Source organism: Onychomys torridus, chromosome 17 (assembly GCF_903995425.1).
Source record: "Onychomys torridus chromosome 17, mOncTor1.1, whole genome shotgun sequence".
Classification (NCBI taxonomy): Eukaryota; Metazoa; Chordata; class Mammalia; order Rodentia; family Cricetidae; genus Onychomys; species Onychomys torridus.
Genome location: NC_050459.1, coordinates 38,857,874 through 38,884,707, shown reverse-complemented (window position 1 = coordinate 38,884,707; position 26,834 = coordinate 38,857,874). Strand labels below are relative to the sequence as shown.

Below are 26,834 nucleotides of genomic sequence, written 5' to 3'. Positions count from 1 at the left end.
AGACATATCAGAGCTGGCACACATATGAACTCACAGAGAATGAGGCAGCATGTACAGGGCTACAAGAGTCTGCACCAAATGAGGTCTTAGAGCTGAAAGGAGAAGTGGACAGGTGCCCCCATTCCTAATCCAGAAGCTATCTGTAATTGATAGCTGCTTGCAAAAGAAAATTTAGTTTCCTCCAAGAGAGTCTCACTGGAGAAACAAAGCCCTCTTAAGGGTAGGCCCATACTCAGCAGTAGATGGTCAACACAAAATGAACTCAACAGCATCTTTGGAGGTGCTTTGTCTCATAATGTTGTCAGATCTTTCTACACACACACACACACACACACACACACACACACACACACACAAGGGCCTTTGAATATATATTATAACTATTATAACTTCTGGTTTTGTTTTGTATTTTTATGGGGTTCTTGTGTGGGAACATGTTTTGTCCGTGCATCTGTATGTTTCTTGTGCTTTTCCTTTCTCTCTTTTTCTTGTTTGGCTGTTCTATCCTATTATGATTTGTCTTGGTTTTAAATTTTATTTTATTTTAATATTATTCTTTACATGCTGTTTTTTGTTCTGTTTTGCTTTTTTCTCATGGCATCTTCAGGGTTTCTCCATGCAAGATCATGTCACAGGCAGACAGAAATCACTTTACTTCCCCTATCCCAATTTGGATTATTTCCTTTTTTTCTTGACCAATCATAGTGGCTACAACTATGTAGACCAGTGTGTCTAAATACACACAAGAGAAGATCAGACTCAACCGCAAGTTCTGTGTGGCAGACACTGGTTTCTTTTCAGAAGGGAAGTTCAAACGCAACTCTGTTTAGTAGCAGGAGTGTGAGTTAAGAGGGAACATGCCATTTCCTCTCTCCTTGAAAGTCTTGCTAGGTTCATGGCTTTGGTTGAGCCAACTGAAGTGTGATGGGCAGAAAAGGAAGTGACTTTGCTGAGAGCAATTATATCTATCTTTACCCTAGAGTGATGGTTCTCAACCTTCCTAATGCCGTGACCCTTTAATACAATTTCTCATGTTGTGGTGACCCCCATGCATGCAATTATTTCGTTGTTACTTCATAACTGTAATTTTGCTACTGCTCTTAATCATAATGTAAATATCTGATTTTAATTTAATGTAAATATCAGTTTTAATGCTGCTGAGGCAGTTTCATGCTGGCTCTCTGCTTACAAATCAATGAATCTCTTGATTTGAAGAAGTGTTACAGGCTCGGGAAAATATAAGTGTGTGTGTGTGTGTGTGTGTGCAATGAATTGAACCTATGGCCTTGTACATGCTTATCCAACACGTGACCACTGAGATCCAACCCTAGTTTGTTACTCTTTTGTATTAATACAACTTTTCACATTTCAATTCTTTCCATATGTGATTAAGTGCCACAATGATGTGTCATTATGTCTGATTTGACCCATGTACAAGACTGCAAGGATTATTCCCTCAAGTGTTCACAAGTCTAGACCAGAATAGATATACTGCTTATGGAAAACAAAAAGGATAATCAAGTCTTCCCTAAAATGTTTACAATACATTTATCATATTGACCAATTTAGAAAAAAAGTTTCCTTTTTTTAAAATTTTCTTGTGGTAAGGGGTTATCAAATCATTCTGCTATCATGTTCCTTAACATGTCAATTTTATTCCTATACACTGTCATAGTATAGGTGAGAAAGTTACAGGCCATCACTCATAAAAGGCCAAATTAGAATCTTTTATTTTGTATATAGAGAGGGCCATCACAGCGGAAGGACTCTTGGTGCTGAGTCTCAGGGGCACAGTGTTTTTAAAGGCAAAAGATCACACCGACCACAGTCACATCAATCTGGGATAAAGGTCAGAGTGACCTTGCATCTGATTTGGCCGAGCATCACAGTTACTTCAGACACAGCATGACAATTCATTTTGATTTACACCTTTATCAGTTATTTTAGTTTATGTTTAATTTGTACAAACATAATTGTATCCTACACCTGGACCAGAGTCAGGGTTGTGGAAAATCTGCTGCCAAGGTGGATGTGGCTGTTGAGACAGGTATAGGCTCAGAAGCGTCCAAATAGACACAAGATAGAGTCAGGACAAGATGGTGTTACCTTAGTCATTTTGGCATTAAATAAAGTATGATTTTAAATTTTAAAAAATTTTTTACAATGAAATGACCAAACTTGTTACTAGTTATATAGTGCCCTTGATGATAAAAATTGTTTGTAACTTAAAACAGTTGTAAATACTCTTCATAAAAAATACTCCTTATAAAGTACTCTAGCTTATTGAAAATGATTATTCCAGACAGGCGGAGATAAACAATGTGTCTGTAGCTTAATAATGTAAGAATTCTGACATGGTTTAAAAGAGACAGGAGGCAGAAAGGAAGGTCTGGCCTGAGAAAGGCAGGACCACATTTATTCACCACAAGGGGACATATTCTTATCCACGTGTGTAGTTGAGAAATGCCTACAGAAAATGGCTGCAACAAGTACATTAATTTTCTCCTATAGTGCCTTCCTTCTGGAGTTGCTTTCCCTGGCCATATAGGAAGCTGGCAGTGTAGTCTTTTAGGAGGAATATAAAGGAAGGATTTCCAGCCCCAGTGCTGGTGGGGACTAGGGCAGGAATGTTTTTGGTGCTAGTTGGGACCAATCTCATGGGAGGAAGCATTGTCAGAGTTGAATCTTTCCCCTTGGGGTGGGTAGGAGGCCTCTGTTGGGGCCCATAGGTCTGGGGACCTGGGAAGGTAGCCTCCCCTGGATGGTAAACTTAGCCCATGTGTCTCTTTAGGTAGTATAACAGACCCTTATTTTCCAGGTTCTTCCAGAATCCCATGAAACACAGTCATACCTCTGTTGTCTCCAATCTCTCAGTCCTATCTATGGCTATGGGGTTATAGTTCCCTGTTGTGAACTATTTGGGGGGGACCCCTCTTTCTATGTATATAGAGTTTTTGGCATGCTTCCAAGAGGCCTCAGTTTGGAACAATAGAAATCCACCCTCTCCCCATTATCTGGCCCCTGACAGTGTGCAGGCCCATTTGTGGGGAACGCATTGACCTGGATTCTCCAGATTTCTCTCTCAAAAGGTTTCCACAACCATCCCTTCTGTAGTTTAACTGAACTCTAAAAGTGGGTATAAAAGAACAGAGGTCTACATGGAACTGGAGTTGCTCATCCATAGTTAGTCCGACTACCACCTTTCCTATGTCTGTCATTCTTAATTTCCAAGTCCTGATACGGGGAAGATGAGGGTTGTAGCTTTCATTCCCATACTGGAAGAAAGTAAAAAGATGAACATAGTGTTCTAGGTTACAGTCTGATTTTTAAGGGGTCTGAAGTCTGAGTGACAGTCCATAATAAGTCATCGTCCTCATTGGCCTTTTAATAATTGGGAGAAATGGATCCAAGGGATGATACTAGCCACTTTCACATCAGCTGGAATGGTGAGGATAATTGGGTAGGGTCCCTTCCAAGAAGGTTCCGGAGTCTGGGTACGGATCTTCTTTACCAAATCAAATCTTCTGGCTGGGGCTGGTAGGCGGGATCATAGATGGGAGATAGTGGGATTCCCTTCACAGACTGCTCAATAGCTTGGCAAGCTTCCTGCAAAGTCTACAAGGACTTGAGAGGGCAGTAATTAGACATTTCTGCCTGGAGGCTACCTGTGAGTTTGGGGAGGATGGGAAGTGGTCTCCCAAACATAACTTCAAGAGTGGTAAGCTTCTCCTGGTAAGGTCTTGAGCAGGAGAAGGGGAGGATGTTGACTAGTTTCCAGGACCTAGTTGATCAGTCTCCACAAGAGTTTTATTCATCCTTTCTATCCAGTCTGAGTTCTGTGGCCTATATTCACAATATAACTTCCAATTAATACTTAATACCTTTGATTTTGAGTTACTGGGGAGGTAGCCCAGCAGCCAAAATACCTCCCACACAAGAATGCTTCACAATCACATTTGGGATTCCCAGAACCCAGGTAAATGGTCGGTGGGTGAAGGGGCTTGCCTTATAATTCTAGGGCTCAGAAGATAAAGATGAGAGATCCAGAGCAGGCTGGCCAGCTAGGCTAGGAGTAGTAATGAGTTCCTGCTTCAGTTGAGAGACCCTGCTTCAATGAATAAAGCATAGAACAATCAAGGAAAATACCCCAAGCCAACCTCAGGCCTTGATATCCATGTGCGCACATGTGCATATGCACCCCCCCCAATATACACAAACATACACATTCCAAAACATATACACTTGAAAAAGAAAAAAATATTTATTTAAAGCCATTTACTAGTCAACCAACATTATGGCTAACCTAATATCTGTAAAGAATCATAAAGCACAAGAGATTATAGAGGAAGTATATTTTACTTATCTAATGAGGCATAGCACATCTCTTCATTTCTAAACTGTGAAATGGTAGCAATATGTTTTACAGCTTTTCTGCAATGCTGATAGGACTTGTTGAAGAAGGTCATTTCTCCAAGTGACATTAGCTACAGAAAGTTGAAGAGGATTGGAGGGTTGTCTCCCACGCATCCAGAGAGTTGATATTAGCTGCCTCCCAGGTGCTCAGGGAGAGTGTTCATTCCCTTCCACACATCCACAGCACAGCTAATCTAGGCTTCTTACTGAATAGCAACCCAATTCCAAAAAGCCTAAGGGAAGTTGGCATTCCAAGAGGATGAGTCTCAAATACTCGAGCACCTTTCAGGCCTTCATCATTGATTCAGAATCAAACTTGGCTTCATGCTGACAGCCACTTGGTCAGAGCTAGTTAGATAGCGAAGCTGAATCAGTGTAGGGGAGGACCACGCAATGGCTGAATCCTGAGAAGATGACTAGCTGTTCAGAGGCTAGCAAGAGTAATGCGCTACCGTGAGTAGAGACATATGTACAAAAATGCAGCTTGTCCTGTTTTCAAAGAACTCACAGAGAAGAAATCTTGTTGATACTATTAATAATGTTGGCATCCAAGTGGATAAATGTAGGGGACAATTATTTACTAAGGACAACTGTTTATGGTGTTGAACTCAAAATCAGAAGAGTTTAATCATGCACCCAGTAATCACAGGTGTAACCAACTGGACCCTGGGAATGGCAATTTGCACCAAATTGCAGAACTTACTTCTTGCTTTCAATTCTGCATCCATTCACCATATTCACTTTGACCTCCACCAGGGCTGTTTTATGACTAGTTGACAAAAGGAACAATTGTAGTAACTTGTGGTAAGTCCTTAAGCACCCCCTCTCTAGGTTTCAAATCAAGAGAATCAGGTTAGGTGTTCTGTTTCTTGTATACTTTATTACATTTTCACTATACATCAGTCTGGTTGTATTTTTTTTTCACTGTGCGTCTGTAATGAAAAGGAAATTGAGTTCATTCCCTTGCAATCACACTTCTTTAACCAACTTGAGTCCTCAAAGCTACTTGAGAAGGAAAGAGTTAAGCTGAGCTCGCTTTGGAGCAAACCTGCTTGATGCCAGCTGACGCCCAACTTGTGGATACTGTGGGAAACTGGGTCTGCTTGAGCAAGAAGGGTTCTTTGTGACAGCCAGTGTTGGAAGAACTCTGCCCTCCCTCCCTCCCTCCCTCTCTCCCTCTGTCCCTCCTGACCTCCCTCCCCACCCCACCCCCTTTTGTTTTTTCCTCCTTGTTTCTGGGAGTTCCCTTATTGCTTTTGAGACAAGACCTCTTCCTGTGTCTGGATGTCCTCAACTTTTCCTGCTGGAAAACTGGATGCCCAGCAGAGATTAAGTTAAACTTTAACCATTTTGCAAGGTTGCAAAGAAAATAAAGCAAAGTAAGTGACTGGATGACTTTCACTTTGTTTAGGTTCTCCCCCCCCCCCTTTCCCTCATCCCCTGCCCTGCTGTCCTCTCACACAACTCCAGTCCCCCAACTCCACTCTCACCCCCAATCCCAAGCCTTTGACCACACACTACTCAAATTTGACAGTTTTGCAAAGATCTGCAACTCACCACGGAGAAAGGGCTTGGCTCGGAAGTCCTGAACTCATTAACTTCCAGAGTTCCACCCACAGGCAGCCGCAGGTTCCTCCTCTTAAATCTTTCTACCTAAAGTTCAGATCCTGGCTATTTCAATGAGTTCCAGGAGGTCCAAAAAAAGAAACAACAACAACAACAAAAGGTAACAGTTTAACTATATCATCAATAATATATCCTGTGCTGTACCAGATATGCTAGGCTTTCTCTCTCTCTTTTCTTTTCTTTCTTTACCTTAAGTTTCACTTTCAGGTTTGAAGGAAATGCCTGATTGGGGGAAAAAAAGTCTGAATGCAGAATCTCTGGCTGAATAAAATCAGAATGCTCTTGGCTTTGGACGTTAATCCACCTGTCTCCCATCTGGGGAGTGAAACTGTGTCAGAATCACACAACAAAAGAAGGTAGATGGTACAGGTATGAGGGGAGAAATGCATCGTAATGCCAAATGCAAATTTAGCCACAAAATCACATCTGACTTTTGTGGTAAAACAACAATTTTATGAAGCAATTAAAACAAAAAAGTATTTCCTCTGTAGACTTCTGTTCTTGGAAAGGCATATTAAGAAAGCTTCTGGAGGGATTTTGTAAGAGGCTTTAAAATGGGGGGTGAAGGTGGCTCTGGGGTGTGCAGAGGGAGTAACTAATAAATGCAATGAAAATATAAGTATATATGTAGTATACAGTATGAAATTCTCAAAGATTGTTAAAAAGATTATATTAGAAATTAAAATGCTTTTTTTTAAAAAAAAAATGCACCTTTTCCTTGAAGAAACAAAACTCCTTTCTTCTACTTAGTTGGCTGTGGGGAGCTGACATTTTGTGATAATGTTCTTGAGAAAGAAAAAGAATTCTCGGATGTTTCTAGGAACTGGTGGCTGGCTTCCTATTCCAGAATAAAAGAGGATGGTGGGAGAGGAGGCAGGCTGTTCAGGAAGTTGTATTGTAAGGCTAGAAACCAGGCTGCAATATTATGGACTAGATGGGGAAGAATAGTCAACCTTCCACATATGGAAGCTGTCATAAGTTGTTTCCCTGACTCTATAATGTTATTATGTTTTGATATGTATGTACGTGCTGGTGTATTAACTTAGAAAAGGATAGTGACATGTTTATAAACCAAATCATAAATCATGCCTAACCCCACATATTCACTCTCTACACTCTGTGCTTTGGTCATAACAGAGTGTAGTCTTTGCCTGGAATGAAGACATATAATTCTTTGTGCCTTCCAAAATGCTTCCCCAAATGCAAGGTCTTCTCTCTCCTACTCTTCCCCTGCCTCTCTTTAAGAATCATTCAGTGGTAACTTGTTCTTCATCCTCATTTCGTACTTTCACGTATTTTTGTTTGTTTGATTGAAATGTATCTACCGGTGTCAAACTACTGATTCCTTCTTTCTCAGTTGTTTAGCTGACTGCGGGGTTGGGAATTTAACATATTTTTTCCCCCAAATGTTCTGAAAGCTTTCCTTGACTGCTAACTATTAACTCATGTTACTGATGAGAAGTTATTCATAAAAACGGATCTATTTCCTTTGGAAATAATTAATGATATGGTCACCTTATAAAATATTTAGGATTTGTACCCTGCTTCTCTGTGTGTGTCTGTGAGTCTGTGTGTGTGTGCGCCCATGGCAGCGGGGTGTGTGTGTGTGTGGGGTTACCATTCTGAACTCCCTAACATTTTTTTCATGATTTCTTTTTTTTTCCCACACATCCTGCTTTGTTTACACTTAGTAGATTTTTTTTCTCTCTCAATGAAGTATGTTTTCAGATTGGGAAAATCAGGGATACAGTTTGTAAGTGCATTAGTCCTCAGTAATACTAATTTATATTCACAGCCTTTCCAGAGGGGCAGATATTACCTAAACAAAGACTGGAATACCTTACAGGGATTGTACCCATAATCTGGTAAGTAGGGAAGAGAAACCTTATGGTGCTAGAAGGAAAGCTTGTTAGTTGTCTGTCTCTTACTTTGACAACTGATGTGTATTGCAAACTCTATAACAGGTACATATGTCTAAAGAGTCCAGTAAATATCATGTAATCACTGGCGAGGGGCATGAACTGTATACTTTGAGGGAATGGAGAGGCCATTTACTGAAACACCTATTGCAGGTAAATTTCAAAATTAATGCACCAAATAAAGGCAGCCGTATGTAGGAGCATGAATTAGGCTCTATCCTCCGAGGTTATGAGAACACTCTGTAGAGGCAGCAGTGGTTGCTTCTAAGAGTAATGGTGGAAAGTAACTGGGAAGGAGGCAGAGGAATTCTCTGGATTTGAGTTACACAGATTTATGCATTTGCCAAAAGTCAGAGAATGTGTACTTAAGATGCTTGCATTTTATTATGTGAAAATTTACATTGGATAACAAATTCTGTATAAAAAATGCTGAAACTATTGATGAGAAAGTAATCTGTTGAGGGGGAAGATTGATGTCTGTGGTACATGTTTGGGAGCTGATGATATGGGTATTTGGATAGATTTTTATATCTGTTATAACACAAGCATATTCATTGTAAAGTTCTTTGGATTATCTGGAATATTCAAGAATTTTTTTTTTTTTTTTTGCTTCTCTTTTTTGCTTGTTTTGTTTTGAGACAAGGTTTCACTCTGTAGCCTTCGCTGGCCTGGAAATTACCTTGTAGGCTAGACTAGCCTCAAATTCACAGAGATCCACCTGTCTCTGCCTCCAAAGTGCTGCTGGGATTATAGATACAAGATACTGTATCTGGCCCTATTGAAGAATTTTTATTCAAAATTTTGGGAATTTGTTGATCTTAAGGTATCTATACAATGGAGCATTTTTACAGGAACAAAAATGACAAATGTCAAGACATGATGAGATGTGGATACATCTTACAAACCTCATATGGAGCAAAGAAAAAATAATGGATCACAAAATGATACACACATTATCCCCGTTAGCCATGGGAATGTGTTCTAGGACCACAGTGAGTGCCTGAGGGCATCAGGAGTATCCAACCCTACACATACCAATTTACCTGTACATTCATGCCTATGGTGAAGTTTAATGATAGACCACTTTTTGACATAACAATCTGGTAAAAGTTACATGGCTGTTAGTCTCTCTGTCTTCTTGTCTCTGTCTGTCTTTCTCTTTCTCCCTAAAAATGCCCCAATTCCTCATTGCATTGTAGTAATATTTTGCATCATGGCTGCCACAAGTAATTGAAACTGTAGAATGTAAGCCATGCTAATGAGGGATTGGTATAATGTAAGATTTTATTAATACTTGATACAAAGGCAGGTAGCCTTTTGTGTAGGAAATAGCAGTGTTTGTGTTTAGGAAGAATGAAGAATTCACGAGGTGGGTGTGATAGGGATTTCTAAAGCGCTGGAGAAACCTTTGTTTCTTGATTTGAGCAAGCGATTCCAGTGACATACCCATTTATGAAAGTTCAGTAATTTGTACACTTATGATTTGTGCACTGTTTTGTATACATTTAAAATATAATTGCTAAAATGACAATCAATCAGGGTAGGCCTTGTGTGTAAAGATAAGTATGGTGATATTGTGTTTCCCAAAATATTGTGCACCCTAATAAATTTATCTGGGGTCAGAGAATGGAACAGACACTAGACAGACATAGAGGCCAGAAAATGGTGGCACTCACACCTTTAATCCTAGCATTCCAGAGGCAGAAATCTCTCTGGATCTCTGAGTCAAGGCCACATTGGACATGGTGACACACGCCTTTAATCCCAAGAAGTGAGCCTTTAATCCCAGGGAGTGATGGCAGAAAGTAGAAAGATATATAAGGCGTGAGGACCAGAAACTAGAAGCATTTGGCTGGTTAAGCATTCAGGCTTTTGAGCAGCAGTTCAGCTGAGAGCCATTGGGATGAGGACACAGAAGCTTGTAGTATGAGGAAACAGAATCAGCTGAGGAATTGGCAAGGTGAGATAGCCGTGGCTTGTTCTGCTCCTCTGATCTTCCAGCATTCATCCCAATACCTGGCCTTGGGTTTGATTTCATTAATAAGACCTGTTAAGATTCCTGCTACAGATAAGCTTATATCTAAAAACATAAAATAGAAAGAAGAAGGAAAATGAGATGGAGGACAGAATTATACAAGATGGCCAATATCTGCTTGAAAGTGATTCCAAAGGAGAGAGTATAGAAAGTGTAGGAAAGGAAATTGTCATAGAAAAAAAAAACTGTAAAAGTTGAGGGGAAACATGAACCTTCACATTGAAACCAGTAACAATAGACACATTTTGGAGAAAAGACATAACTTGAAATATGCATGTGAAATTCCACACTACCACCTTTAAAGAAAAGACATTGAAATGTATAAAGAGAAACTGTTAAGAAAAAAAAATTATATAAAGGAAGAGAAGTCGGATGTGTATCAGACCTGTTAGCAATGTTGGAGAGTAAAGAGACAAGAAGATGATGCTTCATGGTTTTGTGTGGAATGTATTTTTTAATTTATTTTTATTTTTATGAGTGTTTTTCCTACATGTGTATATGTGCACTATGTACATGCCTTGGTGCACTTGGAGGCCAGAATAGAATGGAGATCCCCTAAAACTGGAGTTACAAATGATTATGAGTTACCATGTGGATGCTGCGAATTGAACCCGGATCTTTTAGAAGAACAGAAAGTGCTTTTAGTTGCTAAGCCATGTCTCTAGCCTCGTGATATATATTTAAGGTTTATATTCCTGTATGAAAAAGCATAACAGAGCTCATTATTTTGTTCAGTTAATATATGCTAATAAAAATTAATAAAAAAAGAAGTCTGTACTCTAGATAACCCATGCATCAAAGTTATTAAAGACAAAAAGACCAAAGATCAAACTTTCAAAGGCCTTTGTCAGTAATACCTCAACTCATTTCTTTTCATCTTAAACCAAATACTACTGAAAAACAACCCAAGGGCATCTTGGAACCCAGCGTTTTCTGTTTGGTTTTTAAAGGAAAACCAAAAGCAGTTTGAAAGGACTCTAGACTCTGCAGATGGTCCTTTGTCACTGTTTGGGAACAGTGTAGGGGAGCCACCTGCAGTTCATGCTCCACCAGTGTGAATTCATGAGCAGCTTTGTGCCTCTCTCTGAGTCCCTTACAGTTCAAATTCTCCACACTTCAGTGTTTCTCCTGCCGTGCTCTTGTCCAGCGCTTAGCTGTGAGTATCTCATGAGAAATTTGGCGTTTTCATTATAAAGTAAAATGTTACACATAGAGCATAGATATAAGTATGTGCTCTTAAAATATAAATAAAAACTTGCAAAAATGTTTGAATTTGAAAAAAAAATCATGTGCTCTTAACTCCCGGTGTTATTACTTTGGCTGAATAATGGTTTTAGTATTACATTGCTTACCCTGAGAACCAGAGGATCAACTCAGTTTATCTCCTTTGGTCCTCACAGTTACCCATGGAGAATTTCATGTAGATCTGAGAAATGGATTAATTTGTCCAAAGCTACAAACCAGAAGCACTGTTATCAGAATGCAGGTCGTGTTATCCATGGTCTGTCTATTCCCTTCACTGTGCTTCTCTAAGTTTCATTGATTCTTCAGTGAATATTGACTGATACAAACATCAAATTATAAATGAGATTTCTCAGCCTTTGCTTTTTCTAATTAATCTATATAAAAATTTTTTCATGTTAACTCATAGATACAGACCAAAACCCCTAACATGTCATAACTTAGCAATATCAACTGGTGCTATACTAACAGTTACAGGAATTTAAGGATGGAAAGATGTGGTAAAGATGATAAAGACAGAAGAGCATGCATCCCCTGTGTCACAAAGTAAGGCATCAAGAAATTCTGTGTGGTCTGTAGATGAAGACATATAGTTTTATGTAAATGTAACACAACTTGCTAAACAGTCTTATTAATAAAAAATCTGGAGCCAGATACTGGGGTGAAAGTTGAAAGATCAGAGGGATAGAACAAGCCAGCCATGAGTTCTTACCTTTAGGCAATCCTCAGCCCAAGAGAGACCTACTTCCTGTATATTCTTGCCTTAGATAGCTTTCTGTGCCCTGCCATCTTACTTCTCTCTGCCCAGCTATATCACTTCCTGTCTGTCTGTACAGACCTCCAGACCTCTATGGCTAACTAGGGCTGGGATTAAAGGTGTGTGCCATCACATCTGGCTCTGTTCCCAGTGTGGCTTTGAACTCCTAGAGATCCAGGTGCATGTCTCCCTCTCGAATGCTGAGATTAAAGGCATGTGCTATCACTGCCCGACCTCTATGTTTAATATAGTGGCTGCCTCTGTCCTCTGATCCCCAGATAAGCTTTATTGTGGCACACAAATAAAATGTCACCATAGGTAAAGTTTTTTTTAAATTATGAATGCAGCTGGGCGGTGGTGGCGCAGTGGCACACACCTTTAATCCCAGCACTTGGGAGGCAGAGCCAGGCAGATCTCTGAGAGTTCGAGGCCAACCTGGGCTATCAAGTGAGTTCTAGGAACAGCACAAAGCTACACAGAGAAACCCTGTCTAAAAAAACAAACAAACAAAAAAATATGGATGCAACACTATATTAGGTGAAGATAAACAGAACTATAGAAAACTAGTAGAGAAATGAGAGAATGATATAGCTAAACTCCTAACATTTAGAGTGGAACAAAATTGCTTCAGATCAGTAACTATAGGGGCGAGCCTGAGGATATTATGACCAGTGAAATACACCATACAAAGGAAGACAAAAATCACATTTTTTTTTCCCTGTGAAAGATAAACTTGTAGAATTATAAAGCTGTGGTTACTGGAGGTTAAAAAGAGTGCAGGAAGACAGAGGAAATGGAAGGTGGCTAACAAATGCAGGAGTGTAGCTGAAATAGAAGAATGACTTGGATTACTATGGTTAAAAGTGATTAATTGTATATTTCAAAATGGCTACTGAAAAGCATTTTGAATGTTCCCAACATAAGCAATTGATAAATACTTGAAGCAATAAACATGAAAATCACTTTGGTCTGCTCATTAAGCATCATACACATACTAAAATAGTTACTGTGCTCCATAAGTGTATGTAATTATTCTGTGTCATAAAAATAATTTCAAGAGGAGATTTTTGTCTGGAGTTGATTGACTTGGAGATAGTTTTGAACATAGTAAATATAACAATAGATAAAATAATCCCAATTGTAAGGAAATGGCATGATTGAGTTCCTTATCTTTATGGTGGGGTGACTAATGAGGAAGAAGTATCTGCAGTTTATTTCACTTATTGGTGTTATTTGAATTATTTCTGTTTGGTGCATTAATTATACAATATATTCTTGCATGGTGCAAAAGTTATTAAAAGATGTTTTATAGATTTGCGTGATACATTTTAAAAGAATATACCAAAGGATACAGGAGCATGGTAAAAGCCAGTGCTTTTTATATTTCTTTTATAGGGCAGAATCATGAAACGGTGTTCATCCTATCTAATACACTCCTTTGGGGGACTTTTGTCCCTGTGGGTTCTTTGTGCATCTTCCACAAAACAGTGCACTGTGAGACATGAAGTAGCTGACTGCAGCCATTTGAAGCTGACACACATACCTGATGACCTTCCTGCTAACATCACAGTCTTGAATCTTACCCACAACCAACTCAGAGGCTTACCACCGACCAATTTTACAAGATACAGCCAACTTACTATCTTGGATGCGGGATTTAACTCAATTTCAAAGCTGGAGCCAGGACTGTGCCTAACACTCCCTTTGTTGAAAGTCTTGAACCTCCAACACAATGAGATATCGCAGATTTCTGATAAAACTTTCAACTTTTGCAGGAACCTGACAGAGCTCTATCTAATGTCTAACTCAATCCACAAAATTAAAAGCAACCCTTTCAAAAACCAGAAGGTAGGAGGAATATGTTCCTTTTGTTCTAACAAATGTAAATATTACCTAAAGTTATATGAAGTAGAGTTTTCAAGTTACTGAATCATCAAAGTCTTTATAGCTATTAAGGTAAGAGTACAGACACTGATCAACCCCTCTTCATGACTGCTGGGGCACACCTGTGCATGTGGGCACTGTGGTGTAAATCTGCTCAAAATTACAGTCTTAAGTCGATTGGAACATTAAGAACTCTCATTCTCTTGTATTGTCTCATTGGAAAAAGGACTCCGAAGAAAGACATCATGAACAGAAATGCGTCTGACTATCCCCTAGGGAACATAGGAAATAAACTCAAGGTGCTGCTAAATTATGATGTGAAGTAGTAAGAAATACAATGAATCCAAATTCTGACTTCATTAAAAGTAACAAGTTGAAACAATGGTAAAGCAGACTCTTTGGCTAAATATTGCCTACCCTCTGGAGTTTAAGAAGTCTAGAACGATGCCTCTTCAGTGGTTTCTGCCTTTTTCTTTTAAACACTTTGCTTGAATTTTAAGTCTATGAAAAGCATGTGTTATTAGCTAGTAACCTTAGCAACTCTTAAGTGCTTTCTTTAAACCAAAGACATTTGTGAACAACTTACCTTATTTATTTCGTGACCTCAAATAAACTATTGAGCCTTATTCCTTCTCAGATGCTGAGGACATAATGTACTACTTTACATGCTCTGAGAAGCATTGATAAAGCAATATATTGGCCAATCTTTGAACCTTCTTAAATCATAGTGTGTAGGAAATTCCTTTCAATGCAAAGATCTCAAAATCTGACCAGAGAAATTACTAGAGAAACATTTTTTCTTTTTAATGCATACATGAAAGTCTTATTTCTTTAATAGAAATTCCTGTTGACATTTTCCTGACAGACATCAGGGTTTTTCCTTTTTTTTTTTTTTTCTTTTGCGGGAATTGGAAGCTTACAGGTGGATGCCCTGGTACTCTGGCTTTTATAACTTTCCTGCTCCCTCCTCCAAGATGTTCCCTGAGCCTTAGCAGTAGGGGTTGTGTTGTTTTCTTTCTTTCTTTTCTATTAATTTTCTTTCCTTCCTTCCTTCCTTCCTTCCTTCCTTCCTTCCTCCCTTCCCTCCCTTCCCTCCCTTCCCTCCCTTTCTTTCTTTCTTTCTTTCTTTCTTTCTTTCTTTCTTTCTTTCTTTCTGTCTTTCTTTCTTTCTTTCTTTCGACAGGGTTTCTCCATGTACTTTTGGTGCCTGTCTTGAATCTCGCTCTGTAGCCCAGGCTGGCCTTGAACTCACAGAGATCCACCTGGCTCTGCCTCCCCAGTGCTGAGATTAAAAGCAGGTGCCACCACCGCCTGGCTGTGTTATTTTCTTAAATGAGTATTTTCTTTTTTCTGTAACTAGCTTCCAAGATTCATGAATTATATTATGTTTACTAAGCCACGTAGCTATCCCTTATAACATAAATAAATGCTTATTATAAATAAGTAAATCAATTATCAATTGTCCTTATATCATAAATTATAAGCTTAAATTCTTTAACTTGGTGAAAGAAATAATTTGATTCATGAAGAAAATAAATCCTTACAAAAAGGGTGGGTTTTTTTTTTGTTTAATTGTTTTAAATTGAAATAGAATTACATCACCTCCCCCGCTTTCTACCTTCCCACCCATCCCAGCTACCTTCCCTCAGATTCCTGTCATGTGACTCCACCACTTTCATGGATAGTCTTTCTTTGACTTGCATTGTTACATTGTATGTATGTGTGTATGTGTGTGTGCACAAATGTATAGAAATACAACCCGCTGAATCTGTTTCTGTTGTTTGTGTGTACATGGTTTCAAGGCTGACTGCTCTGCATTGGACAACCCAATATGGGGGCCCATCACTGGGAGAGGATAAACTTCCTTCTCCCAGCAGACATCAATAGCCTATATAGTTCTTTGTCTAGGGATGGGTTCCCTTGAAGTTTACCCCCTTTCATGTAACACTGCCCCTTCCATGGTCTTGTTTATGCAGCCATGTATAGGGGAGACATTTTTCGCACAGACTGGTACAAACATTGAGGAAGAATAGTCGGAAAGACTGTGGCAAGGATGGTGTTTTTAATTGCCACAAAAGTTACCATTCCTTTGGAGTAACAGAAATCAGTCAGTTTTTCCTTGGGGATACCTCCAAGGGTCAGACACTTGGAGGGAGTTGCTTCTGGTGCTCCTCATATGCATGTTTCTACTTTTCACTCTCAGAATTTAATCAAGTTAGATCTGTCGCATAACGGCCTATCATCTACAAAGTTGGGAACTGAGGTCCAACTGGAAGACCTCCAGGAGCTCCTCCTATCGAATAATAAGATCCTTGCACTCAGAAGTGAAGAACTCGATTTTCTTAGCAATTCTTCTCTACAAAAATTGGACCTGTCATCCAACCCACTTAAAGAGGTAAGAAGTAGAGGTGATATTATTTCCCATGCTACCCTTAGGGGTGTGTAATCCCTGTGTTGCACAGATGGGAATTTTGGATTTCCAGTGAAATAAAATGATAAGCTCTGCTATGTCTTTAAGACATCCTTCAACACTTGCTGTTGGGGGCCACTGACACCTTCATTGAAAAAGAGTTGAGAATTTGCCTGTTGATGGTGTCAATTCTAATTCCTGTACCATTGCAGGGCTGTTCTTTGATTTTTGAAAAGACTCTGACTTTAGTGTCCTAATTATATTGTGGAAATCAAACTCCTCCTCCTGAGATCTCTATACAAATGAAAACACTATGGTGGTTAAGAGCTCAGGCCACTGATTTGGGTTAGCCACTCCTCCACAGGCTTTGTCTTTTAATAAATGTATGATCAGGTAACTCATCCAAGTGATCTGTGCTTCAGCCTTCCAAACCTATACTACCTAATGGGACTATGAGGCAAAAGAATTTAGCAGTACATTTGGCATACAGCAGTTCTTAGTATAACAAATTCCCTGTAATGGAGTATTGCTGTTACCTTGCTCTTCTTTGGCCTGTGATCTTCAGCTGAACAATTTTCATACACAGCTATGTATATATTACACACATTTGGTGCTTCTGAGTCCATTGAGTCTTGCTCATATGTGTGTGTTTAGAACTGACCATGTGGTCTAGATAAGCAGGAGCTCATCTCTGGGAAGACTGACTCGATTTCTCTTGCCAGTCATTAACTGCCTGGAACTCTTCTTTTAGGGGATTTACCAGCTATAAGAATATGGGGAGTTATAAAACTATTTTTCAGATATGAGAGACCATGAAGAAAATTATCTGGAAAGAATACTGAAATAATTTGTGTGTGCTTCTCACTTCATTTTTAGAATACATTTTCTCTGATTAGAAAAATTATTGCCATAACCTGATAAAATACATAAACAAGGAATATTAACAAAAATCACTTAAAAGTCCACCATCAGAAACAAACATTGCTAGTATTTGTGTATATATATTTATAATTATTCTTTAAATAATTACAAGAATGCCAACCACAGCTTAATCTCAGAACACTTAACTCAGTACCAAAACTATGAAAATGATTTCTGTATATTTTGTATGTATATGTATGGTCTCCTTAGTCAACTTATTTTTTCACAAAAGTAAGTTTAGACAAAGAAGATCGGGTGACAGGGTAGCCTTTCTGGTACCTTACCCAAGACTATGCTCTCCACAGCTGTGCAATACTGACTCTTGAGGTAAAAATAAACGTCATATTATTGAACATCTCCCACACAATTAGTAACTTAAAAAACACCTTAACTGCAAGGTTGCAAGCAATGTTCAGGCAAATGTACTGTAATTTAATAATTGCCTGCTTTTCATTTTAACTCCCTTTAAGAAAACAATAAAGTACACTGCTCTTCACATTCCTAGTTATTTTTGCTCCATTAACCCACACTTGTTACAAGCTACATATGAGAAACCCAAGCCCCTTTGCTCTCACAGTAAGTGCAAGCCCTGGCTACCACCCCCTCCAGAGTCCCTCTTCAAGTCCCAGGACAGCTGAGGCTTCTGAAAACTGAATGCAAGTCAGTGGAAGACCACTGAAAACACTATCATAAACACTATCATGAAATAATAAAGAAGGAAACTTGGAAAGACAAAACCAATAGCTCACTTTAGAGTTCCAGAAGAGAAGTAAGTGTCACTGTTCATTACATGTGGCCACAGTGGTCACCGTGAGCAACTCAGGGTGTGCCCTCTACAGTTTTCACACATGGTTTATTAAATGCAACTGGGTTCGGTGTTGTTTAAGCAAGATGCTGCGAGATGCAACCTTACCTGGGAAGCCAGGGAAGACCCTGGGGTGTGGGTGTGGTTACAGGCACGGAGTGAAGAAGGAACCATTCCCTAGAGGGATAGAGTGGACTGCCCTGCCCAAGTCATGTTGTGAACTGAGCAAAGATGCATTTTAGTATGCCCTTCAGAGCCTGTTACATCCTGTTTGTTTGTTTGTTTGTTTTGAACCATCAGTTTTCCCCAGGGTGTTTTCATGCAATTGGCAATTTATCCACCCTCCTTTTGAACAACGCCCAACTAGACCTCCACCTCACAGAGAAGCTCTGTTTGGAACTTTCCAAGACAAGCATCCAGAATCTCTCCCTGGCTAACAACCAGCTTCTGGCAACCAGTGACACGACTTTCTCCGGACTGGAGCAGACACATCTCACGTCACTGGATCTTTCTTACAACAGCCTACGCAATGTGGCTAATGATTCCTTCTCTTGGCTCCCACACCTCAGGTACCTCTCTCTGCAGTACAATAACATACAGTGTGTGTCTCCTCGCTCTTTTTATGGACTTTCCAATCTGAGGTACCTGAATTTGAAGCGAGCATTTACTAAACAAAGTGTTTCCCTTGCTTTACACCCCAAGATCGATGATTTTTCTTTCCAGTGGCTAAAATATTTGGAATATCTCAACATGGATGATAATAATATTCCGGGCACAAAAAGCAATATGTTCACAGGATTGACGAGTCTGAAGTATCTAAGTCTTTCTAAAACTTTCACAAGTTTGCAAACTTTAACAAATGAAACGTTTTTGTCACTTGCTCATTCTCCTTTGCTCACCCTCAATTTAACGAAAAATCACATCTCAAAAATAGCAGGTGGTGCTTTCTCTTGGTTGGGCCAACTCAGGATACTTGACCTTGGTCTTAATGACATTGATCAAGAACTCACAGGCCAGGAGTGGAGAGGTCTGAGGAACATATTTGAGATCTACCTGTCCTATAACAAATACCTCCAACTGACTAGAGACTCCTTTGCTCTGGTTCCCGGTCTTCAGAGACTGATGCTCAGGAGGGTGGCACTTAAAAATGCGGAAATCTCTCCCTCCCCTTTCCGCCCTCTCCGTAACTTGACTATTCTGGACTTAAGCAACAACAACATCGCCAACATAAATGAGGACTTGTTGGAGGGTCTGGAGAATCTAGAAATCCTGGATTTTCAGCACAACAACTTAGCAAGGCTCTGGAAACAGGCAAACCCTGGCGGCCCCGTTAATTTCCTGAAGGGCCTGTCTCACCTCCACATCCTGAATTTGGAGTCTAACGGCTTTGATGAAATCCCAGTCGGGGTGTTCAAGAGCTTATTTGAACTAAAGAGCATCAATCTAGGATTGAATAATTTAAACATACTTCTGCCATCTATTTTTGATGACCAGATGTCTCTAAGGTCATTAAACCTTCAGAAGAACCTCATCACATCGGTGGAGAAGAATGTGTTTGGGCCAGCTTTTCAGAACCTGAGTAGTTTAGATATGCGCTTTAACCCATTCGATTGTACATGTGAAAGTATTGCCTGGTTTGTCAACTGGATCAACCAGACCCACGCTAACATCTCTGAGCTACCGACTCATTACCTCTGCAACACCCCACCTCAGTATCATGGCTTCCCGGTGATGCGCTTTGATACATCATCCTGTAAAGACAGTGCTCCCTTTGAACTCCTCTTCGTGATTAGTACCAGTGTGCTCGTGACTTTTATACTTACGGCGTTGCTCATTCGCTTTGAGGGCTGGAGGATATCTTTTTACTGGAATGTCTCGGTTCATCGGGTTCTTGGTTTCAAGGAAATCGAAGCACAGCCTGAACAGTTTGAATATACAGCATACATAATTCATGCCCATCAAGACAGAGACTGGGTTTGGAAACACTTCTCCCCAATGGAGGAACAAGACCAATCTCTCAAATTCTGCCTAGAAGAACGGGACTTTGAAGCAGGTGTCCTTGGACTTGAAGCAATTGTCAACAGCATCAAAAGAAGCAGAAAAATCATTTTTGTTATAACATACCATCTATTAAAAGACCCTCTGTGCAAAAGGTAGGTGGATTTTTTTGAATGTTTACATCTGCACTCGCTTTTTCAACCGAACTTCCAAAATTACTACATTGACAATTCATAAAATTTTTAACAACAAAATTAAGGGGGAAATTCTAACTTTTAGTGAAAGTACAAATAAATTCCACAAATAATTTTAGATTGTTAAGCTTTTAACTTTTAACATCTATGTGTTAGTTATCTAACTATCCATTTTAATGTTCTTTTTAGATTCAAGGTACACCATGCGGTTCAGCAAGCTATTGAGCAAAATCTGGATTCAATTATATTGATTTTTCTTCAGGATATTCCAGATTATAAGCTAAACCATGCACTCTGTTTGCGAAGAGGAATGTTTAAATCCCATTGCATCTTGAACTGGCCAGTTCAGAAAGAACGGATACATGCCTTTCACCATAAATTGCAAGTAGTACTTGGGTCACGAAATTCGGCACATTAAATTTATTTGGAAATTAAGTTGATAAAGGGATAGATCCAATTTATAAGGGTCCGTCATAAATCTGAGTTTTACTTGAAAGTTTCTTATGTTTCTATGTATAGATGATGATATTGTATCATAATTGAATCTCATTTTTTGAAATATTTCTGATTTCAGGCCTCTTATCAACAATTGTTTTATTTACCTACTCCAAAGAAATACCTGGGCAGTTAATAAATTCACAGTTAATCTCTGAGGTGTATTACAGCTTCAAGGGGGTTTTAAGGTAGTCTTTATATAGATAAAACAGAGTTTTAGAGGTATAATTTATTTTTAAGATGGAGTTTTACTATGTAACTCAGGTTGATCTGGAAATTACTATGCTGGAGTTTGGCCTTGAACTTATGAAATCACAGAGATCTGCCTGCCTCTGTCTCTGGAGTGATTGATGCCTTGAAAGGCATGCAGCACTACACTCAGCTACATGAGATTTTATAACACTCACATTTTGAGACACTTATAGAATGAAAGATCACTGCTTTTATGGTACAAGCCTACTTCAATGGGAACAAGAGTAAAATATTTAGAAAGAGGTTTTTTTTTCTTTTTTTTTCAGTTGAAAAGCTTTGTCTTTTATTTTGATGTTGGTTTTGACAGATGTTAGGTAACCTTGAAATCTGCATACCCAAGAACAGAATATTTCCATAATCTTCATACTGTAACAGGCCTCCAAGACCTTAACACAACTGACTCCATGATGGAAGTACCATTTAGGCCATAAAACTCAGCATGAAGATCAGCCAAGATGAAAAGAAAGACATCAGTCTGTAGTTCTGGGAAAGTCTCTAAATGTACTAACCTTGCTTTTTGGCTTCTGTAGTTCTGCTTCTGGCTAACTGTTCTTCTTAACTGAAGTGTGTCAACACAGAATATGTTCTTTGTGCTTAAAAGCTCACCCTGAGAAAGCCTCGGGGTTACCTACACTGAGATCCAAACACCTAGTGTGGTCACTGATTGATAATAAAGACTTTCTATTAACTTAAACCCATGTCCACACAATCTTCTCTGCTGGATACCCCACAACAATAGATGACTTTTATTATTTGATAAAATAGATAGTAGAATAAATACTTGCATTTCCCTAATATTTGTGTTTCTTTTGCAAGAGAATTTAAATAATTTTCTTAACTATATTATATAGAGGCTTGCTTCTAGAACATTGGTCCATAGATTGTCTTTGTGTAAACAGCATTTCCCTCCTTGGGTCACAGACTCAAGGAAGTGGCTCTGGTCGAGTTCAGTTGGTCTCTGTGGAATTCTTGGGCTCTTAACCTATGAAATTATAATGAGATATAAAACCTCAAGTAACTTGAGATGATGATTTTGGTATAATAGATTTTATATATGGAATATTTCATATGAATATATTATACCATTATACAGTGGGTAACTTAGCTCCTAGGAAAAGACAGTTAGATTAGGTTTTATCTTTAATAAAACAAAGCATTTAGTTTTGTTTTGTGATAAAAAGAATAAACATCTTGGAAATCCACATAAAATGATTTTCAAAATATCACTTGCTCTGGTACTGAGACATTAGAGTATAAATGAAAATGTTGAGCTAGCAACCACTCTGCTGACAGTGTCGGCCATCTCTCTCCACCGTTAGGCTCCTCTCCTCTCACATGTACCCTTGAGAATGAACTGACTTTGGAAATCCCACATCCAGTGTTTGGAAGAAGAAACAATCAATGGTGATCAGGAGAGAGGTGAATAGGTGTAGAAGGCTATAAAGAAGTGGTGTTTGCTCTCTGTCCTGCAAGTTGCAGGGAGCCTTCCAGCAGCAGACAAGACCAAGAATTGGGAAATATGCTCCTCGCTCAGTGCTGAATGCCTACAAAAGTCGCTTGTGATTGTGCCACATGGTAACTTTACTTATTCTCTTCCATTTGTCTTATTTGTTCACTTTTTAAAATCAGTATGGACTTAATGTAAACTTCTATTTTGTGTTAAAGAATTATATACTATTTGATGGTGTTGTTCAAATTGTTTCAGCATTGGATTTGGGGAGCCCTTCTAGCAATCACTTGTGTCTCTTTTTCCCTTAGACATACTGCATCCTCCTCCTCCTCCTCCTCTTCCTCCTCCTCCTCCTCCTCCTCCTCCTCCTCCTTCTCTCTCTCTCTCTCTCTCTCTCTCTCTCTCTCTCTCTCTCTCTGTCGTGTGTGTGTGTGTGTGTGTATGTGTGTGTGTGTGTGTGTGTGTATGTGTGTGAAAATTTACTTTTTTGGAATTGCATTGTATTGTGCTTCAAAGTAATCCTGGATGTTCCCTTGCTCCCTATTTAAGCAATCTACAAGTAGTCTTGGATCCTTCCAATCTAGAACAGCATTATTACACCTTGATGTGCTTGTTAGTAAGTGAATGCCTTCCATACTTCCAAAGTAAGTGATGTGAGTGAAAATTGACTCATACATATGTATGTATCTACAAATATTGCCATAGCTATACACATCTAATATGTATATTAAATTAACTACTCTGGATGTTAAAATGAACAATAGTGCATTTTGGCATCTCCAACTCTAACTAATTGTCACATTGATCACCTTAATCTTTGCCTTGCTTTTCTGTGGCCATCCATGCTAACCTTCATCACTATCTCTGTACTTAATCATTCAATTCTGTATATACCAGTATCAGAATTGCTAACCCATATGCTGGGGAAAGCAACTTTTGTAGCTACACTAAAATGCTTCTATGCAATGCCTTTTGAGTTAGTTTTACATTCTGTTTTCTAAAGTTGCTTCAGCTAGCATTCACCCCTCGCTCCCTTCAACGAGTTTGATGTTCTTTTGTAATATTGCTAGATTCCATTGTCAGTCTGCACTCTACCCTGTCATTTCTGGATCTCTGGAATTGTTTGAGTTTTGTTTGCATACACAAAAGCTTATGCTTTGTGTGGTAAGGTTTTATGGATTTTGACAAATGCATAACATATTAAACTTTATCACTTTGCAATCTTATCAGATAGTGTTCTCATCCTAAAACATGCTCTATGAATTATCATTAAAAGGGGATGAGGTAGTGACTTAGTGGTTAAGGGTGCTTGCTGCTCTTGCAGAGACTTGAATTTGGTTCTCAGCACATCGGCCAGGTTGCTTTCAACCACCTATAACTTGATCTGCAAGAGATCTGATGCCCTCTCCTGGCCTCTAAGGACATCTACATGAAAATGTGCATACTCACTCACACACACACACACACACACACACACACACACACACACACACAGAAATAGAAATAAAAATAAGATAAAATTTTTAAAATTATGTATTCAAATTTGGCTTCTATTAGAACCCCTATCAACTATGGCCTATTTCCTAATTTTGTAGGTTTACGTTTTACATAATGACATATTGGCATATGAATAAAGTCTTACTGTGTCGATAAAAACTTCTGAGTTCATTGACTTATTTGGAACATTGTCATTTGCTGAATTTAAGGAGCATCTTGCTGACATATTCAGGTGCTTGGATATAAACACATCAGCACTCTCAAGGCTGAGTTTCCATGCTGGCAACAAGCAGTTTGAACAGAATCAAGGCAGACTACACAGTAGACAGCAAACTGCATGGCAAACAAAAGCTGGTGCTGCAGAGCTGAGTCACAACAGAACGTCACATGATCCCTAGAGACTAACATGGCCAATGGAGATGAGTGCTAACCATCCTTTGCTTCTTTATAATCTGGTCTCCAATCATTAGCCAGTCCTGCAGAATTGGCTGTTCTCATCGCTCATTGAGTGCCACTACACATCTGAAAATCCCACATGAGGATGAAAAAGAGGTATAAATCTCATCCTGGGAATCCCTGTCTTCCCTCCACATCAGCTCACGAATAATCCCCTCCTATTAACCTTGATGTACTGTCCACAAACCCAGAAGATGTGTGACTCACTCTGAGAATGCACTTGTATCTTAAGCATGCACTTTTGTTCTATGATGAAACTGCTAACCCTCTTCTTTTGTCTGTCTCTGGGGTCTTTCCCAGACTGTTTTGAGTCATCTCTCTCTCTCTCTCTCTCTCTCTCTCTCTCTCTCTCTCTCTCTCTGAGGAAACCGCATCCCTTACCACTTATCAATTCCCAGTTCTGAAGGAGTCTACACAGTCTGAGCCTACAGTCATCCATAGCATGACTCTACAGAGAAAGATTTTAATTTTCACAATATCCACCACCATTACTTGTTAATACTTATTTCTTCAGTGTTTTAGGTAAGATTTGTTTTAAACTGCAATACCCTCCTCTATTTGGGCACCATAAAACAAACATAATACTTCTTAAACATAATAAATATAACTTTCTTCTCTTCTTGGTAATATTGTGTTGTTGTCTATCAGTAAGCTTTAGTCTTCACTTACATATTTTCAAATTATTTTTATAAGTTCATCATTCATTTATAGGAGACAGGAAACATTTTTTCTCCTATTTTCTTGTCTGCTTTAAGATGGCTGATCAAATGGCCAAATTTAAACTGAATTCAAATATATTTTTTTTACTGTTGCTTAATATTTAATAAAGATAGAGAGAGTGATTTGTTTAAACAAAGTGTATACTTGTTTATACAGATAAAACTAATAAAATGTAGACACCCTGACTTGTAATTGACCTACCCAGGAAGCAACATCCTAAACATCTGTAAACTACCCTTATAATTGTTCTCAGGAGGAGTCTTTATCCCTTGGATTTAGGACAAAGGGACTGAAGGGAAAGGATGTTTGTCTGACTTCCTGTTCAGTTTCCATAGAGGACCTGTCTCGTTTAATACTCCCAGGTTCCCACCATGCAATCTGCTCACTGCAGCTTCTTGTTTTGCAGTTTGCAAAATGAAACTCACTTGGATCTTTGTGGAGTTTAAAATAAATCCCAGTATTTAGATTTTGCATAAAAGTGATACCCTTTTCAACCAGGCTAAAACAATAATTGAATAAATTTGTGAATAAAGATGAGACCACTTCAATGCCTTTTATTGAAGAATGTCTCATCATCATTTAAGCAAGTACCTCAGGTTGCTTACAAAAGGGATATAGTAAATAATGCTGACCATTAGAAGATATAAATGAAAGTGTCCTATAATCTCCAGAAATGGGAAGTAGGTGAATAGTTGTCTGGTCCTGGGGCCTAGAACTAGAAATCAACTTTCAGCCTCTCTCTCTCTCTCTCTCTCTCTCTCTCTCTCTCTCTCTCTCTCTCTCCAATTATCTTATCTTCTTCAGAAATTCTGGGAAACAAATGACTTCATTACTAATTAAGTTTTTAGAGCAAGAATATTTTAGCAGTGTTAAGTTGCTTTGGTCAAAGATAATGAGGACCATCCATATAGGTGAATACATTAATAAAGTATTATCTATTCACTGCAGTAAGAAAGGAAGCACATTGTGGGAACCTCCTACATTATTTACTGTTCTCATTGCTGTAACGAAATATCTGGCAACATCAACACAAGGATTATCGAGTTTATTATGGCTGGATGTGGGGACACAGTCTGTCATAATGGAGAAGGCACAGAGGCAGGGGTATGAGGCAGCTAGTTTCATTGTATCCAGTCAGGAAGCAGAGAGAAATGAATACCCGTGCTGATTTCACTGTTCTTTCTTTACCATTTTATTTAGTGAGAACTGCAGGTCATGGGGTAGTGTCAGCCACACATGAGGGGTGGGGCTTCCTTACTGAGTTACAAATCTCTGGAAATAACACAAACAGACATGCTCAGAAGTGTGTTTTTGTAGGTGATTGTAAGTCTAGTTAAAAGGGTGATGCAGATTAATGGTCACACTCAGTACGAAGGTCCTGGAAATAATCTAGTGTTAGAGTAGGGCTTGGCATGAATAACTTCAAGAAGAGGCAGGTGGACCAAGGGTAAAGTGATTACTTCAGAAATTGCAGTCAGGGGTTGGGGCTTTAGCTCAGTGGTAGAGCGCTTGGCCTGGGTTCGGTCCTCAGCTCTGAAAAACAAAGACAAAAAGAAAAAAAAAAAAGAAAGGAAAAGAAATTGCAGTCAGAAAAAGTCGAAAGATCTATACAATTTGACAGGGGAATCTGTGGCTGATATGACTTGCTATGTCATTTCGTGTGGCATTCAGGGCTTTTTACGACTTTGTAGAAATCATCTGTCTATTTTGATTTTTTTTTAACTGTAGCTTATTTATTTTCTCCTTTTCTTGGTTAAATG

At 39.0% G+C, this 26,834-nt stretch overlaps 1 protein-coding gene across 9 annotated transcripts; it reads left to right on the top strand.

Annotated features, from left to right (window-relative positions):
• The first annotated feature begins 5,656 nt into the window (after positions 1-5,656).
• Positions 5,657-21,388, top strand: Tlr3 (toll like receptor 3). Of its 9 annotated transcripts, none has more exons than XM_036209145.1 (8): positions 5,657-5,792; positions 6,033-6,139; positions 6,247-6,408; positions 7,835-7,904; positions 13,388-13,840; positions 16,080-16,271; positions 18,313-20,165; positions 20,394-21,388. In XM_036209145.1, the coding sequence occupies exons 5-8, from the start codon at positions 13,397-13,399 to the stop codon at positions 20,620-20,622; spliced, it is 2,718 nt and encodes a 905-aa protein (XP_036065038.1). In that variant the 5' UTR covers positions 5,657-5,792; positions 6,033-6,139; positions 6,247-6,408; positions 7,835-7,904; positions 13,388-13,396; the 3' UTR covers positions 20,623-21,388. The 9 variants fall into 9 exon arrangements, with proteins under 9 accessions (XP_036065038.1, XP_036065037.1, XP_036065039.1 ...); XM_036209144.1 differs by having other exon boundaries at positions 5,948-6,139; XM_036209146.1 differs by lacking the exon at positions 6,033-6,139.
• The last annotated feature ends 5,446 nt before the right edge of the window (positions 21,389-26,834 follow it).